Source organism: Bos grunniens, chromosome 7 (genome assembly GCF_055505025.1).
Source record: "Bos grunniens cultivar Pamir isolate PY7600 chromosome 7, Bosgru_T2T1.0, whole genome shotgun sequence".
Taxonomy (NCBI): Eukaryota; Metazoa; Chordata; class Mammalia; order Artiodactyla; family Bovidae; genus Bos; species Bos grunniens.
Genome location: NC_141171.1, coordinates 60,884,944 through 60,904,209, shown reverse-complemented (window position 1 = coordinate 60,904,209; position 19,266 = coordinate 60,884,944). Strand labels below are relative to the sequence as shown.

At 43.2% G+C, this 19,266-nt stretch overlaps 1 protein-coding gene across 3 annotated transcripts in view; it reads right to left on the bottom strand.

The window, feature by feature from the left end:
• The window catches only part of ARHGEF37 (Rho guanine nucleotide exchange factor 37), a 56,837-nt gene that overhangs the window by 18,922 nt on the left and 18,649 nt on the right, over positions 1–19,266 (bottom strand). For all 3 annotated transcript variants that reach the window (XM_086412392.1, XM_086412391.1, XM_086412393.1), the window contains 3 exons: positions 10,417–10,564; positions 2,485–2,684; positions 1,190–1,320 (listed from right to left, as the gene is read on the bottom strand). In XM_086412392.1, coding sequence (XP_086268518.1) covers positions 1,190–1,320; positions 2,485–2,684; positions 10,417–10,564 — 479 coding nt within the window. The remainder of the gene's footprint in view (positions 1–1,189; positions 1,321–2,484; positions 2,685–10,416; positions 10,565–19,266) is intronic.

Genomic DNA, 19,266 nt, shown 5'->3' with positions numbered 1-19,266 from the left:
AAGGCTGTATATTGTCACCCTGCTTATTTAACTTATATGCAGAGTACATCATGAGAAATGCTGGGCTGGATGAAGCACAAGCTCGAATCAAGATTGTCGGGAGAAATATCAATAACCTCAGATATGCAGATGACACCACCCTTATGGCAGAAAGTGAAGAAGAACTAAAGAGCCTCTAGATGAAAGTAAAACAGAAGAGTGAAAAAGTTGGCTTAAAACTCAACAATCAGAAAACTAAGATCATGGCATCCGGTCCCATCACTTCATGGAAAATAGATGGGGAAACAATGGAAAGAGGGACAGACTTTATTTTTTGGGCTCCAAAATCACTGCAGATGGTGATTGCAGCCATGAAATTAAAAGATGCTTGCTCCTCGGAAGAAAAGTTATGACCAACCTAGATAGCATATTAAAAAGCAGAGACATTATTTTGCCAACAAAAGTCCATCTAGTCAAAGCTATGGTGTTTCCAGTAGTCATGTAGGGATGTGAGAGTTGGACTATAAAGAAAGCTGAGCACTGAAGAATTGATGCTTTTGAACTGTGATATTGGAGAAGACTCTTGAGAGTCCCTTGGACTGCAAGGAGATCCAACCAGTCCATTCTAAAGGAGATCAGTCCTGGGTATTCATTGGAAGGACTAATGTTGAAGCTGAAACTCCAATACTTTGGCCACCTGATGCAAACAACTGACTCATTTGAAAAGACCCTGTTGCTGGGAAAGATTGAAAGTGGGAGGAGAAAGGGACGACAGAGGATGAGATGGTTGGATAGCATCACTGACTCAATGGACATGAGTTTGAGTAAACTCCGGAAGTTGGTGATGGACAGGGAGGCCTGGTGTGCTGCAGTCCATGCAGCTGCAAAGAGTCAGACACAACTGAGCGACTGAACTGATCTGAACAGGAAGCTAAGATCCCACATGCCTTGTGGCCAAAATGCCAGGACATAAAACAGAAGCAATATTGAAATAAATTCAAACAAAGACTTTAAAAATGGCCCACAGCAAAAAAATATTTAAAAAACCAGCAAACTTTAAACAAAGGAATCAAGTGAGGGTGCCTACTCTGCCCCTTCCTGGCCTCAGTCTTCTCATCTCTGAAAGCAGTCTAAGACTCCGCCTCACCACCGCACCATCTTTCCCCTTGGGATGGCCGGCATACAACCCTTCCTCCAGTCCATTGCTCACCCTGGGAACGAGCCCCGCCTCCTGCTTCAGCAGCTGGCTCAGCCGGGTGGTCTTCTTGGAGAGGGTGTGTGTATTGATGCGAGCCAGTCGCTCCCGGAGGCTCAGCGGCTCCACCTTGGTGTACTTGGAGGCTGCACCAACAGAGGAAAAGGAGGCACAGGGACCAGAGCTGACCCAGGAAAGTAAGAGACCCTGACATCCCAGCTGGGCACCTCTTAGGCCCTCTTCTCAAACGTCAGGGTCACACTCATTAGAATGGCAAATCTTGGAGGTAAAACACGGGGCTCAGAGTCCTCACTGACTGAAGAGGTTCATACCAGCTTGATTTCTTGCGCCTCAGTTTCCTCATCTGTAAATGAGGCCAACCACTTCCCAGGATTGCTGGGAGATCACAGAAGATGATGGAAATGAAGCAAATGACTTAAGCTCTCATTTTACCCAACTGTGAAATGAGACTAACAGTGCCAACCTCAGGACTATCCTAAGGATCAAACAAAATAATAAGTGAAAAAAACAAGTCATAGCTACCCCTTAGTAAACGTTAGCTAAATTATCGTTACTATACTGTCTTAGTTGTGTAAGTTTTTCCTCTCCCTAGGACACTGTGACACTCTGCAGACCTTTCTGTTTTAGCAACTTGAGAGGCAACAATCTCCCCACTTTCTCCTCCTACCCTCATCCCTGATACATACACAGCTCTTTGCCTCCCAGTATTCATTTCTCCTTAGTATAGCAGCCATGTGGTTTGGATAAGAATGATTTCACTTTATTTCAGGGAGTGGTTGCTGACTGTTATAAGCCAATTCACACGATCCCCACTCCTTTACCACAATGACAGGTTCAAAGAAAGGCTTACAACCCAGGCATAAGCCAAACAGTTCATGGCATACCCCTAATCATGGCAACTGGTTCAGGGTGAGCATATGACTCAAATAAATCCTATTAGAATGAAGCTCCAGTTTAGTGTTTACAGCTAAGCAGAGAAAGGGTCCACATTCTCCTGGAAGGTGTGGTGTTCAGACGTGAGTCTTAGGACAGCAATAGCCACTTACTGTTATGAGGGAGGCCAGCTTGAAGAGGCAGGTGACACATAGTGAAGGTCAGAGACAAGAGAATTATAGGGAAATGACACCAGCTCCCAGACTAAATCCTACTTAAAGCCCACGTTACCTCCGGACTTGTAGGTTACATAAGTGACTGTCTTCCCTTTACTAGTGAAGCCAGTTTGAGGTGAGTTTTTTGGTTAACTAGAAGCATTCTCACTAATGTATCACCTAAATGCCCCAAGTCCTTACCCACTTCTTTGCGCCTCTTGTACTCATTGATGTTGGTGACCACATCCTGGAGGGCAGAGGTAGCCCTCTGAAGGACAGCGTAGGCACTGGCATCAGGGAGTGTGTTTTCCAGAATTTTCTGCAGCAGCAATGGGTATTTGGTAATCCTCTGCAGAGGAATTACCAGCAAGAAACTGAGTCCTGAAGGTCCCGCTTGCGGCCTGAGGGAGAAGGCTGGTGTTAAGTAGGTCAAGTCCACCCTTGGGGGCACCAAAGGGCCTGGGGTCTAGTCCCAGCTCTGCTATTTAACTCGCTGTGTGATCTCAGGCAAGTTGCCCTCCTTCGGGAGTCCTCAGTTGCCTCACCGGGTGCTGCTAGTTCTCACTTTACACTTTTCTGGACCTCGCTTCCCCATATGTACTAAATCCAAAGGTCAGTTCTCTGTCCTCAGCTTAATCGGTCTCTCAATAGCAGACACAGCAGACCATTCCCCTCTTTCTCAAAACACTTTCTTCTTTTGGCCCCAGAGATGCCCTTTGTCCTGTTTCTCTCACTCCACAGGCCACTCCCCTGGCTTCTCTCCAATGCTGGAGTGCCCAGGGGCCTCCTCTCTCCACTCACTCTCTTCCTGAGCTCCTTTAGTCCTACGGCTTTAAACACATGGCAAACCCAGATCTCCATTTCTTCTGCCCAGAGCTCCAGACTCACGGTCAACTAGCCTACTTGAGATCTCCACTTGGGTATGTCTCAAGCACAACTCCATCTGCTGGACACGCACATGGTATTTCATTTTAAAAAATGGTCCTGCTGCTTTAAAAAAGAAGCGCTTTTAAAATCACAGGAACTTGGGAAATCCCTGGTGGTTTGATGGTTAGGATTCAGTGTTTCCACTGCTGTAGGCCCAGGTTTAATCCCCAGTGGAAGAACTAAGATCTCACAAGCCTTGGGGCACAGCCCCCTCCAAACTTTTTTTTTTTTTTTAATCATAGGAATTTAATGTTTAGAGAGGTGTGTAAAGTATTTGAGGGTAAAGACTCATAGTATCTGTAATTTCCTTTAAATTACTCAGTATAAAATTAGATGCAGCAAACAGAAGGCATTTATACTTGCTCATTTCAGGTGACGGGTGTGTGTGTTCATTACATTATTCTATTTTTCTATAGGGCTTGAAAATTTTAATTTGAAAAAGGAAAATACGAAACACAGGAACTAATAGTGTCAAGGTCCCTTCCAGATGTACCATTTGATGCATAAATGATTATTTCTAGCCCCCTTCCTGATGATGTCTGGAAGTTGCAGAAAGAGTGCCCAAGTCCATGGCATCTGGGACAAGGCTCCAACAGTCTTTCTTTGATCACGACCAGTAGCCCTCAGACCCACCTTCTGAGAAACACGTGAGGGTTTCAAACATCAATGTCTAAGCATGCCTCCTTCATGAAGACTCACAAATACCTCTCATGACTATTATCTGGCTCTCTACAGTACCTTTGCCTCTTACTGTTCTTCCTATGGAAAAAACCTCCAGACCAAATGTCCAAGAAAGATCAGCCATAAGGCCTGGAACAGACAGAGCAGGTGGGAACTACCCCCTCCCTCCCATTAACTGCAGAAGGTTGGAACACAGGGGTTGAACTATCTGTCAGGATATGTCTGTGCTGACCATCTGCTCTCACCAAGGGTTTCCTAGTGCCTGGCTGACTGTGGGCAGGAGAGGTGGAAACAGTGGTCAGATATTTGCAAAACTCTGTCCTCTGGGCTTACTTTTCATGGGAAAAGGATAACTGCCTCATGGGGACAACTATTGCCTCACAAGTCAGAGATGACATAGGGCAGGGAGCCTTCAAAGAAATGATTACTTCTCTTCTCCACAATCATCAAGAACTGCAGAATTACAGCAACCTCTTTCTTTATAGCCTTTCTAAAGTAATTTGGAGAAAACTCTTTTTGTAGCCTATCAGATGGGCAATAAAAATTTAAAGACTTGGGACTTCCCTGGTAGTTTAGTGGTTAAGACTCTGTGTTCCCAATGCAGGGGGTATGGGTGCAATCCTGATTGAAGAACTAAGATTTCCCATGCCACATGGTGTGGCCAAAAAAAAAAAAAATTGAAAGACTCACCCAGAGTTGGATGAATATGGGGAAACCAGTCCTCTTACATTCTATTGGTGAGAGTATCAGTTGGTGGGATCTTTTTAGAAACTAATTTAGCAACTTGTGAAATATACAATTCCCTCAATCCTACTACAGAAATCTACCCACAGAAATATTAACTCAAGTGAGCATGGATAAAGGTAGAAGTTATTCAGCAATTCTGTGACAGTAAAATTTGGGAAACAACTCAAATATCCATCAACAGGGGATGAGCTGACTATAAGCTGCCCTGGAAAAGAACCCTATATAACCATTAAAGAAGAACGTGGTTAAAAGAGAAAAAAAAAGGAACATGGTAAAATAATTCATGGCTATGGTGAAGTGAAAAAACAAGTCCTAGAATCTAGAGTAGGAGTCCCTTAAAAATTCATTAATTCATTCGTTCTTTCTATTTATCTAACCATCCATCCATCCATCCATCCAACATCTAGATTTTCCCATGGAAAGTCTATTTCTTACCTGTCTGTAAATACACAGAATCAAATTTGGATGGACATGTTAACTACTAGGGGGAGGCATGGGAAACAGGAAACCAAGGGGAATGGACTTATACTTTTTACTTTACATAATCCGTGTATTGTTTGAAACTTCCTTTTTTCAATAAGTATGTTATTTTCATACTTAAACAAAAAATGCCAATAAAGGAAAACAGATTATGTGTCTTCTCCCAACACTCTGCCTAAGTTGTTGTGGAACTGCGGGTGCTTTGTGTTAGACTGATCCACCTCTCCTCCCCACTGAAAGCTGTGCCATTAGACTGGTCTCCCTAAGGCAAAGCTTTCTGTGGCTGTAAGGACAAGCCTCTGATTCCATGGGCCACCAGGTGGGAAGCACTGCCTTAAGAGCTGCTGCTGCTGCTGCTGCTAGGTCACTTCAGTCGTGTCCGACTCTGTGCGACCCCATAGACAGAAGCCCACCAGGCTCCCCCGTCCCTGGGATTCTCCAGGTAAGAACACTGGAGTGGGTTGCCATTTCCTTCTCCAATGCATGAAAGTGAAAAGTGAAAAGGAAGTCGCTCAGTCGTGTCCGACTCTTAGCGACCTCATGGACTGCAGCCTACCAGGCTCCTCCGTCCATGGGATTTTCCAGGCAAGAGTATTGGAGTGGGGTGCCATTGCCTTCTCCAGCCTTAAGAACTAGGATAAACTAAACACCTCACCAACTCATCCACCCAAATAAAAAGTGGGAGGTAGCATATATTTTGGAATCACAAAGATCTAATGAGATGGTGCCATTTATCGTCTCTGGATATCCAGCTGGTGTGATCCTAGTCAGCCAGGCTCCGAAAGAGCCCCATGATCATCAGCACAGAAAGCCAGGATGACTGTTTCAGGAGGAAGGTGATTAATAGTTCTAGAGCAGCATACATAGTAGGAGCCCCTTAAAATTCATTCTATCTATCCATCCATCCACCCACCATCCAATGTCTATACTTTCCCGTAGGAAGTCTATTTTCTGTCTTCCTGTAAATACACAGAGTAAAATTGGGATGACCGAAAGGATGTCGTTCCTGCTGCAACATTAGACCAAGGGATTTCATTGAGGGCAATCTTAAAACCTGCAGGCTCTGGGGTGCTGCAGGCATTTAGTGGACAGGGTCCCAGGGAAGCAGAATATCCTGCAAGGACAGTCTTGCATTATGGAGAATTGTTCTACGTTTCATACGCCCCTCTCAACATTCAGAGACTGAATGAATGCCTTGAAACGGGCTGCAGTTTCAAGAACTGAGATATTTTTGTGACACCTGGACCTCATCCAGTCACATATCTTCACACTGGGAATTACTATGATACTACCTTTTGTAAATACAACACAGGCCATCTGTAAGAACATCATTCCTCATTTTCTCTGCCTCCCAGTATGTAATATTATCCCTACTTCAATTATGTTGTTTCCTTCTTTCTCTTATCATACACAAGGAAATCAAGTTTGTGTCATTCCAGGGTACACATATTCTCTGCTCTTTTGTTTTTCTGTACTTCGTGTACAGAATGGCTTCTGACTCTTTTTCGCTTATAAGCATGTGATTGCTACCGCAGTGGTGCCCAAGCATTTGCATACATTACATTATACATATTATATATTACATATGTAATACATATTACATTATTAGAAATTACCTTCCTTTTATTTCTCTTTTAATTATAGCTAAGCCATTATGTTTATTTTTTCAATTATGTATATGGGCAGGAGAATTTTTTTCAGAATGTAACTCAGGATGATAAATTTGTTATAAAAAGGGAGCACTGGGACTGAAGGAGCAGAGAACTACAGTGTGGTCTCAGGGAAGCATAATCCCTTCCTAACCAAGATAACTACCATAGCTATGGTCTTATTAGGGAATTACTGAGTATTACTTGCATGCAATGAGTCTACATGCAATGAGAAGGCAATGGCACCCCACTTCAGTACTCTTGCCTGGAAAATCCCATGGACAGAGGAGCCTGGTAGGCTGTAGTCCATGGGGTCGCTAAGAGTCGGACACGACTGAGCGGCTTCACTTCAATGAGTCTACATCCCCATGAGCTATTGCTTTTACTCCCACTCTACATGTAGGGAAACTAGGTTCTGAGACACTAAATGGCTCCTGCCAAGGTGAATAAAGAGCAGAGAGCTTGATTCGTTGCCAGGCTGCCTGGCGCCAAAGCCCATGAGAAATGTCTGGCCTAGTTCGGAAAGACCAGAGTACAGAAGATGTGACAAAGAGCAGCCTCTGTGCCAACTAGGGCCCCCACACAGTGCTTCTAACATGTCTGAACTAGATGCCAATATTTAACACTGCGGAGACTTACATCAAAGCTTCTGGTTTCTCTTGAAAGATCAGAGGATCTGGCCACAGTGGAATCATATTTCTACACAGCAACTGAGGTAGATGGTTTACAAAAAAATGGCTGCAATTACTTTACTCTCTGTATCTATACCCTTTGAACATGACGTTGAAGCTTCTCCCACCAAGAAGTGGGGACTATTTTTCCACCTCCCGAGCCTGGCACAGCATGCCAGTTCTAAGCCAAGATCTCAAAAGGCAGAGCTGAGTCAGCTCGTGTGTCCCACGTTCATAGGAAAGTCCAGCCAACATCAGCAAAGCTGACCTATGGTTGATCACAGACATGTGAGGGAGTTCAGCCAGGACTAGAAAAATCATTTACTGAGTCCAGCTAAATTGCTATCATGCACAAATGTGACCTTGAGAAATATTTGCTTTAAACACATTTTGGAGATGATTTATATTTTAAACCACTATATTTGGGGTGATATGCTATAGCAAAAGCTACTTGATGCAACAGTGATCAGCTGAAGCTGGGCTGCAGCTACACTCTATACAGGGACTGCTGGCTCTGATTTGCCACAGCCTCCATTACTCCCTTTTGTCTCACAGCTGGCGTCCTGCTTCCCTCATTTCTGTTACTTGCCTCACTCCTGTAGAAATGTATTTAGTGACCCTTACAAAAGCCTAAGTTTGTAAGATCCATGAAGGGATCAAAGGAATAAAAGAAAATGAAAGTGGGCTTTTTTTTTTTTTTTTAAATCATTTATTTATTTTAATTTGGCTGCACTGGGTCTTAGTTGCTGCATGTGGGATCTAGCTCCTTGTCCAGGGATCGAACCCAGGCCCCCTGCATTGGGAGCAGAGTCTTAGCCACTGGACCACCAGGGAAGTCCCGAAAGTAGGCTTTTTTGAAGGCTGGGAGGGGCTAGGACATGGCTACTTCAAAAGAAGGCTTCAGGGGGCACAAGAGCTAAGGATAGATAAGGGAGAGAAGGAAGAGAGATAGCAGGAGGATCCACATGAGATAATGCTAGCTTTAAAGACCAAAATCTACACTCTCTTGGGTGTAAACAGGAAATGCCTAAGTAAGATGAAATAACAATAATAACCTCTGTTCCTCCTATACTATTCTGATTTCCAGAAGATGGCCTTCATCTATCTTCATTTGGTAAGCTTGGGGAAGATATAGTTTTTTTTTGTTTTTGACCATGCTGCATGGCATGCAGCATCTTAATTCTCCAACCAGGTATTGAACCTGTGCCCCCTGCATTGGGAACATGAAGTCTTAACCACCAGACCGCCAAGTAAGTCCTAATAGAAGTCTTTTTAAATATATGATGATCCACTTTAATCATAAGAAGATAAATACAAAATGAAACATTACTGAGATGCCATTTTTCACCTATCTCAGTGGTAAACACTCTGAAGTTTCACAATGTACTCTGCTGGTCAGGCTGAGGGGAAACACCTTTATATTTGTTCATGGGAATATCAACCGGTATTACCTTTAGAGTGAGAAATTTTGCAATATTATCAAGATTATTAACACATACTTCCTTTAATCTAGCAATTTCACATCTGGAAATTTAACTTATAGATACTTTTATTTGCACCTCAGTAAAATAATATATGTTCGTGAATAATCACATAGCATTATCTGTAACGCTACAAAAAATAGAAACAAACCAATATCCATCAATAGAGAGCAGTTAAATAAACTGGAACAACCACATGGTAGAAGAATACATAGCCATTCAAAGGGCCATACGTATATATATTGAATTAGAAAGACCTCCAAGATATAGCATAAGTGAAAAAAATTATAAACTTTTATAAGAAGATGGGAAAATAAGAGTATATATTTAGATTTACTTGTATAGGTACACGGAGAAGGCAATGGCACCCCACTCCAGTACTTTTGCCTGGAAAATCCCATGGACGGAGGAGCCTGGTAGGCTGCTGTCCATGGGGTCGATAAGAGTCGGATAAGACTGAGCAACTTCACTTTCACTTTTCACTTTCATGCATTGGAGAAGGAAATGGCAACCCACTCCAGTGTTCTTGCTTGGAGAATCCCAGGGACAGGGGAGTCTGGTGGGCTGCCGTCTATGGGGTCGCACAGAGTCAGACACGACTGAAGTGACTTAGCAGTAGTAGTAGTAGTATAGGTATACAGAAACTCTACAAAGATCCATAAGGAATTTAAAAGTGGTTACCTTGACTTTGCAGGTAGTAGCAGCAATTGGATGGATGAAGGGACAGGGGAGATCTTTTGCTTTTACTGTTTAAATTCAGATGTTTTAAAGCTTTTAAACTGTGTTAAGTGTACCTGTTCAAAATTTTAATTTAAAAAATTTATTCTCTACATATCTCTATCCCGAGCTCCCACTCATTGGTGCCAGCTCTGGGCTGCGAGGCCCCTCAAGGCAGTTCTGATCCTTTTCTGTGGGGCAGGACTCCAGCCATCTATAGAAAGGTCTCCTCAGGTGGTGCAAGCCTGCTTCCTGCCACTGCTGCTTACAGCACATGGTTCCCACCATCTCACTGCCCTCCCTATGATGGGCACAGTGCTGTTCACCAAATGTTTCTGCTTTTCCACCTCTGAACACATGGCTGGAAGGCATGCCCTCCTGGTACTGGATGAAGTCAGGTGATTAGTTCTGGACTCTGAATTATGAGAAGCAATGGATATTACTTCTGGCCTGGAACATTTAGTAACCAGTGTGAGACCCTCCAGAGTTCTTTGTTCCTTGCCAAGTCACCGGCCATGTTCCAGACAGTGGCTGGTGTCAGCTTCAGTTCCAGAGTGAGCATGACACTGGGAAAACCCCCAAGTTAACCCACATTGGAGCATAAGGAAGGTGGAAACCTCATTGGCTGAAACCACTAAAAGAGTTGGGGGTTGTTTGTCTCTGCAGCATAGCCTAGCCCAGCCTGACTAGGACACTCCTGAAAGAGTGTGAGCAGCCCCAAGCTAGGGTGAGACTTTAACAGCCCCTGACCTTGGCATCCATAGGGATCATTCTACTCACAGCACTGCCTCAATGATGCCCTGGATCTCCCGCTGCAGCTCTGGCTCCTTCCGGTAGGTCTCTACCAGCAGCAAGGCCTGTTCGTAGCTGGCACAGTACACCTTATAGACTTGCTCCAACTCCTCTTGGAATTCCAGAAATGCGTTACCTGACAGTGAAAAGGCAACAAGTTCTCAAAAGCGTTTCTGCATGTCCTCTTGCTTAGAAGAGGGAGGCTGTGAGTGACACAGCTAAGCGCTTTAGCTCTGACGTAAGACTGCCTGGCTTAACCAGCACTGTAACCTTGGGCAAGTCACCTCATCTTCCTCAGCTCCCACTTTTTCATCTCACTTTCAAAAGGCTGCTGTAGGATTAAGTGACACAATGATGTAGTATGTGTGGTTAATAAACAGTATCTATAATTACAGCAATAATATTGATAATTCTCACATTTGGACAATGCTTTATAGTTTACAAAACACATTCATGTTATATCTTTATAATTACCATGTATGGCAAGTACAATTCCAAACCCTGTTTACAAAGACACCCTACAGCACAGCATGGATAGTCAAAATGTGGGCTTTGGAGTCGGAGAGAAGTAAGGCCAGATCTCCAGCCAACCCTTTCCCAGTAGCATAGTCTAGGGTGAGTATCTTATCCCTCTGACCCTCCATATTTTCATCTATAGATGGGAATACAAATAGTACTCACCTCCAAGTGTTCACTGGGATGATTAATTTTAAAAATGCACATAAAGCACCTGACACAAACTTCATTTCCCCAAAACTTACCAACTACTTATCTACTGACTGTGTATGAGGCACTCTTCTAAGTTCTTTGAATGAAATAATGACCCTGCCTCATGGGGCTGATATTCTCATGGGGAAGACAGACAATAAATGAATATATTTATTTATATATTACATATGCAAGACGATCCAACCAATCCATCCTAAAGGAGATCAGTCCTGGGTGTTCACTGGAAGGACTGATGTTGAAGCTGAAACTCCAATACTTTGGCCACCTGATGCGAACAGCAGACTCATTTGAAAAGACCCTGATGCTGGGAAAGACTGAGGGCAGGAGGAGAAGGGGATGACAGAGGATGAGATGGTTGGATGTCATCACCGACTCAATGGCCATGAGTTTGGGTAAACTCCGGGAGTTGGTGATGGACAGGGAGGCCTAGAGTGCTGCATTTCATGGGGTCACAAAGAGTCAGACACAACTGAGCGACTGAACTGAACTGAACTGATGCCAGGTAGTGATGAGTACCACAGATTTAAACAAAGCCAGATAGAGAGTTAGAGGTATCACTGTGGTCAAGAATCTGCCTGCCAATGCAGGAGACACAAGAGACGTGGGTTTGATCCCTGGGTTGGGAAGATCCCTTGGAGTAGGAAATGGCAACCCACTCCAGTTTATTCTTGCCTAGAAAATTCCATGGGATAGAGGAAACTGGCAGGCTACAGTCCATGGGGTCGCAAAGAGTCAGACATGACTGAGCAACTAAGCATACACACAGGAGATCTATTTAGGAAAGACCTCCATAAAGATGTGGATGTTTATCACAGTCCAAAAGAATCCATCCCTGGGAAAGTCTGAGGGAAGAGCAGTGCCAGGCTTAGGGAAGGACAAATACAAAGGCCTTAAGGCAAGTGAATGCCTGACATGCAGGTGACACAGAAGGCAGGTGTGGCTGGAACACAGTGAGCAAGGGCACAAAGTAGAGAAAATAAACAGGAAACTGAAGCCAGATTATGTACGGCCTTGAAGTAAGTAAATACCTGAAGTAAGTAAATACTACACTTACTACTAAGTGTAGTAAGGTGTTCAGGCTTTATTCTAATGGTGGCAGGAAGTAACTAGAAGGTTTTGAGCAGGGGCAAGAATGATCTAGTTTTTGTTTTAAAAGGATCACGCCCATGCTCAATTTCAATAGCACTTACACTAAAGTTATAACAATACAAGAAAGACCGGCAGTCCCCTGCACACGAATGACACGCCAAGTTGTAACATTCTATATTTTAAAAAAAACAGAAACTTATGAGATTAGTTACTTACTGGGGAGACAGAATGGGATGGAAAGAACAGGGAATGGGGTAGGACAGTAGGGATGAGAGGGGAACAGTGCTTTACTGAATATACCTTCTTATATAGTTCTGATCTTGGAACCCTGGTAATATTTTACATACTCCCAAAATAAACATACAGCTGAGACCAACCAGGATGTGGAAGGAACCCCAAATAGAATACAAACAATAAGGAATGAACCTAATTCTATTACAAATGAATAACATAACCACACCGAAGGGTGTATGAAAAAATTAACATAAGTATTTTGCACAAAAGTACAGGCTAGTAATTTTTATTAAAATATAACATAACCAAAAAAAAAAAAAATAAGTGACTACTAACTTCGAACACATAAGTAAATATACTGTAGATAATGGCAACCATTTCTACCTGTCACAGAAAGATGCTGCAAATAAGAAAAGAGGAAAGATTAGAATGAACCCTGAGATACTGGACTGGAATTGGAGGTATTAGTAGGAACTCATGGTTTTATGTATTTTAAATATATAAATATAGATGGGCTTCCCTGGTGGCTCAGTGGTAAAGAATCCAACTGCCATTGCAGGAGATGCAGGTTTGATCCCTGAGTCGGGAAGATCCCCTGGAGAAGGAAACGGCAACACACTCCAGTGTTCTTGCCTGGGAAATCCCAGGGACAGAGGAGCCTGGTGGTCTATAGTCTATGGAGTCGCAAAAAGTTGGACATGACTTAGCAACTAAACAACAACATAGATGGACAGATATAGAAAGAAATGGAGATATGTGTACATGTGTGTGTTGGTATATATACACGTATTTCCTAAATATCAGCTAAGAGGACCTAGAAGCAATGATACCCGAGGAGTAATAAGCACACCAAAGGTAGGAACCAGGTTTCCCAGGAGAAAAGCTGATCGCAAGGATAGGGCAGGGAAAATACAAGATGAGCTGAGAACACCTTGTGGTGTCAGAAAGCAAGAAAGTGCTCACACATTGTTAGAGACACATTAAAAGGACACAGGTGTCAACTGGAAAGAGCTCCCTATGGCCAAAGCTGGTAAAATTTGAGCAACAAAATGAATAACAATAGTACTGGCTTCTGACTCATGGAATAAAGCAAATATCCATGAGTTTATACTTATATAAAAGTTGAATAAAGAAACGAATGGGTACAGCACAGGGAATAGAGCCAATATTTTATAACTATAAAAAATCAATAACTATAACCATTAAAAATTATGAACTGGTGCCACAACTACTGAAGTCCACACAGCTAGAGCCCATGCTCCACAACAAGAGAAACCACTGCAAAGACAAGCCTGAGCATAACTAGACAGAAGCCAACAATCACCTCAACTGGAGAAGGCCTGCATAAAGCAATGATGATCAAACACAGCCATAAATAAAATAAATTAATAAAAATTGTGAATCACTATGCTGTACAATTAAAACATATAACACTATAAATCAACTATACCTAAAAATTTGAAAACTAAAAATAACTTTAAAAAATGAATGGAAGGGACATTTCTTGCTTATAGAATAAGAATTAATAAATGTAGGTGGACAGGGGAATTGGGGGCAGGTCAAAGCCTTTGACTGTGTGGATCACAAAAACTGTGGAAAATTCTGAAAGAGATGGGAATACCAGAACACCTGACCTGTCTCTTGAGAAACCTATATGCAGGTCAGGAAGCAACAGTTAGAACTGGACATGGAACAACAGACTGGTTCCAAATAGGAAAAGGAGTACATCAAGGCTGTATATTGTCACCCTGCTTATTTAACTTATATGCAGAGTACATCATGAGAAATGCTAGGCTGGAAGAAGCACAAGCTGGAATCAGGATTGCCAGGAGAAATATCAATAACCTCAGATATACAGATGACACCACCCTTATGGCAGAAAGTGAAGAGGAACTAAAAAGCCTCTTGATGACAGTGAAAGAGGAGAGTGAAAAAGTTGGCTTAAAGCTCAACATTCAGAAAACGAAGATCATGGCATCTGGTCCCATCACTTCATGGGAAATAGATGGGGAAACAGTGTCAGACTTTATTTTTGGGGCTCCAAAATCACTGCAGATGGTGATTGCAGCCATGACATTAAAAGACACTTACTCCCTGGAAGGAAAGTTATGACCAACCTAGATAGCATATTCAAAAGCAGAGACATTACTTTGCCAACAAAGGTCCATCTAGTTGAGGCTTTGGTTTTTCCAGTGGTCATGTATGGATGTGAGAGTTAGACTGTGAAGAAAGCTGAGTGCCGAAGAATTGATGCTTTTGAACTGTGGTGTTGGAGAAGACTCTCGAGGGTCCCTTGGACTGCAAAGAGATCCAACCAGTTCATTCTAAAGGAGATCAGTCCTGGGTGCTCTTGGAAGGAATGATGCTAAAGCTGAAACTCCAGTACTTTGGCCACCTCATGCAAAGAACTGACTCATTGGAAAAGACTCTGACGCTGGGAGGGATTGGGGGCAGGAGGAGAAGGGGACGACAGAGGATGAGATGGCTGGATGGCATCACTGACTTGATGGATGTGAGTTTGAGTGAACTCCGGGAGTTGGTGATGGACAGGGAGGCCTGGTGTGCTGCGATTCATGGGGTTGCAAAGAATCAGACACGACTGAGCGACTGAACTGAACTGAACTGAAAACAGTTAAAGTGGGTCAACTGCCTGGTGTCAAATAAAAACTAAATTTTCAGTTGTGGGCACACTGTAGTATATATAAAATCAAATGAAATGTTGTACACATGAAACTATTAATATATATTAAGAATATTATAAATCAATTTTAATGCCATCAATCAAGCAATATATGTAGAAGAAAAATAGAGTCCTAACCACTGGGAATTCCCTCTACTTAATTTTTCTGTAAATCTGAAAGTGCTGTAAAAAAAAAAATGTCTATTAGAGCTATACTATATTGAGACTAAATCAGGAGTAAAACATGGAAAGAGGAATAGCTATTAAAAGGCTACTACAGGACTTCCCTGATGGTCCAGTGGATAAGAATCCTCCTTGCAATTCGGCGGACACTGGTTTGATCCCTAGTCTGAGAAGATCCCACGTGTCTTGGGGCAACTAAGCCCATGAGCTGCAACAACTGGAGCCCATGTGCCCTAGAGCCTGTGCTCTACAACTGAAGCCACGCAATGAGAAGCCTGTGCACAACAGAGAGTAGGCCCCACTCTCTACAATTAGAGAAAGCCCACGCAGCAACAAAGACTCAGCGCAGCCAATAATAAATAAATAAATGTTTTTTTAAAAAAGCAAGACTATTTGGATAGTGGTGAGGGTGAAGAGAAACGTATTAGTCACAAAAGGGCAAGTAAGCCACAGACCACAGGAAGCCCAGCTAAGCCTAAAGCCTGCTGATGCTGTGTGTTGTACCTGTGAAATGTACCCGGCCCCCCTTGAGACAGGGAGTAACTGGACTAGCATGGTCCAGCTCTCAGCAAAGGCTCCCACAGCAAGACTACCACCACAGGAAGCAAAACCCCTCCCCAGTGCTGGTCAAGACAATGCTCAGAAAGAACTCCCTCGGGAGAAGCCCCCAGAACAAGGGAGAACGTGACCAGGAAAGACTACCCAAAACTGCAGTCAGGCAGAATGCATAGGATAGGGAGGTCAGCTAGCTGCAGAGATGACCTCACTTGGAGACAGCGTAGCCCTGAAACCTGGGGCGGTTCCCACATTCTTCTCTACTTAGGTTCTTCTGCAGGAATGTGACTTTTGCCAAAGAAACTGCATCACACCAGCATGGACAGGGGCAGGGGTGTTTCTATAACTGAAGGTGGAGGAAAGCAAACTTCCCTAGAGCATAGAGCAGAGCTGTCCAACAGGCAGGAATACAGGGACACCAAAGACTTATTTCTTCTCCTCTTGTCCTCCTTAGTCACAGGTTGGAAAGAAGTCACAGCAGCTAAGAGTTACTCTCAAAAGGCCACTATACCTCTGGCTGGAGAAATGAGAAAGGGAGGCAGGATGTTGTCTGATGGAGCTGCTCAAATCATGACTCTGCCTTGTCAAGCTGTTTGACCTTAGGAAAGTTACTTAACCTTTCTGAGTCTTGGGTTTTTCTTCAATAAAATGGGGATGATAATGTTTTTGTTCAGTCACTAAATTGTGCCCGATTCTTTGGGACCCTATGGACTGCATGCAGCATACCTAGATCCTCTGTTGTCCACTAATAATAATAATCAATAAGTAACAAGGTCATGAGAATAAAAAGGGCTATTTCATGTTCAGTTCAGTTGCTCAGTTGTGTCCGACTCTTTGCAATCCCACGCACTGCAGCACGCCAGGCTTCCCTGTCCATTACCAACTCCTGAAGCTTACTCAAACTGATGTCCATCAAGTCGGAGATGCCATCCAACCATCTCATACTCTGCCGTCCCCTTCTCCTCCCACCTTCAATCTTTCCCAGAAGTAGGGTCTTTTCAAATGAGTCAGTTCTTTGCATCAGATGGCCAAAGTACTGGAGTTTCAGCTTCAGCATCAGTCCTTCCAGTGAATATTCAGGACTGATTTAGGTACCCATAGTCATGGCTGGCACCGAAATGGGTACTATTTTCATACAGATGGCATGAAACTGAGGCTCAGAGACGAGATGTGGGTGACAGAACCTTGCAAGTCAGATTCCAAAGCCCCTGTTCTAAACCACTTGACCTATAAGCCACGAGCCATATATGACTCCTGGGAACTTGAAATATGGAGAATCCCAATTAAGATGTGCTGTAAGTGTAAATGACACTGGATTGCAAAGACTTTGTACCAAAAAAAAAAAAGTAGAATGTATCACGAATAAGTTTTATACTAATTACATGTTGAAATATTATTTTGATATATTGGGTTAAATGAGATATATCATTAAAATTCATTTCACTGCTTTAGTTTTTTTAATGGAGCTACTCAATAGTCTTAAATTAAATTCATGGCTCACACTGCATTTCTTTTAGATAAGACTGAACTAGAACACGGTGCCTTCCAGTGACAGGAGCCCATGGGGGAACTCCACCGGGAGCTGCATTTGAAATCATTCATAAGAACACGGAACCTGACTCATTTGGGAAGTTCATGCCTGATGTCCAAAAATCTTTTAAAATGCTGTGGTATGGAACTGGGATAAGGGCCTCCCTTGCATAGCCGGGCCTGGGGGCTGAGAGAGGAATAGGAAGAGCTGGTTGAAACCAGCTCAGCCATGATTAAGCACAAAGTTGCACCTAGGAAAACAAAAGCCCGTGTGGATTCTCTGTATCTCTTTTTGGCTAACCACAAAGGGCAGAGGATGAGAAGGCTATTTTCTGTACACTCGGGAAAGGCCAGGGGACAGGCTTGACAAAATGTGGGGGGAGGGGCGGGGAGGATGACACATAAGATGCTCAGTTAAATTTGAACTTCAGATAAATAACGAAAGTTTTAATATAAGTATGTCCCAAGTATTCCATGGGATAAACTTAGTATAATTCAGTAAACTTAGTATAATTTTCATTGTTTATGTGAAATTCAAATGTAATAGGGCATCCTGTATTTTATGTGGCGAATCTATCAGGGAAACAGGGAAGCCAGGGAATGGAGATGTCACCAGGCATGGACAAAGTAGCATCTTAACTTTTTACAGGTTAAGCTGGAAGGCAGAGATGAACAGGTAAGGACTCTTAACAAGGAATTAGTTGAATCTCAAACCCATACCAACAGAAGATGCTGACCTCAGAGTCCCCACATCCCTGGAGCATCTTCAACCTGAGGCTGTAACAATTTCTACTCAAGGGACTTCCCTGGTGGTCCAGCGGCTAAGACTCTGCACTCCCAGTGCAGGGGACCCGGGTTTGATCTCTGGTCAGGGAACGAGATCCCACATACCTCAACTAAGAGTTCACATGCTGCAACTAAAATCCAGTGCAAATAAAATGTAATAAAAAATCTCACTCAAATAAGTGGTCACCATTAACAGAAATATAGATAAAGTGATAAAAGGTAAAAATATTACCTAGATACTGTTAAAAAAATCTTGTTCCTTAATTTTGTATTCCTCTATCATTTAAAGGAAATAGTCGGGCTTTCCTGGTGGCTCAGTGATAAAGAATTCACCTGTCAATGTAGGAGACATGGATTCAATCTCTGGTCTGGGAAGATCCCACAGGCCATGGAGCACTACGCCTGTGCATCACAACTCCTGAGCCTGCACCCATCTACCTTTCTGAGCCCATCCACCTTTGTCCTCTGACTCCACCTGAAAACATAGAAGTTTCATTAAGCAGCCCCAGAACAGGAGACAGGAAGGGGCTGCAGAAGTTTGAGGTTTACACCTACTCATTCCTCCTCCTTTATGTCTGGTCATCCTAACTATTTCAGAATCAGGAGTCCACCTCCATCTCTCACCTAGGTGAAGGTAAAACCACCAGCTGATCTCATTACTTCCACTCTTGCCACTCTTTCACAATCCACTGTACACAACTACCAAAAGGATCTTTGAAAAAGAAATCTGACCATATCACTCCCCTGCTCAAAATTGTCCAGTGAGGTCTCATCACACTTAGGAGAAAATCCACACTCCTAGAAGGCCTTGTAGGATCTGGTCCTTCTCTGCCTTTTCTATCCTATCTCCTATACTCTCCCCTCACTCATTGCCCTGGAGCCTCACCAGCCTTGTCCATCAAATATCCCAGGCTCATCTCTGCCAAAGAATAGGCCTCTGCATACCTATTTTCTCTACTCTGTCCAGATCATCTCATAGCTGGCTCCTCCCTAACAGGTCTCAGTTCAAATGTCCTCTCCTCAGGAGGCCTTCTCTTTTCTCAAAAGTTACC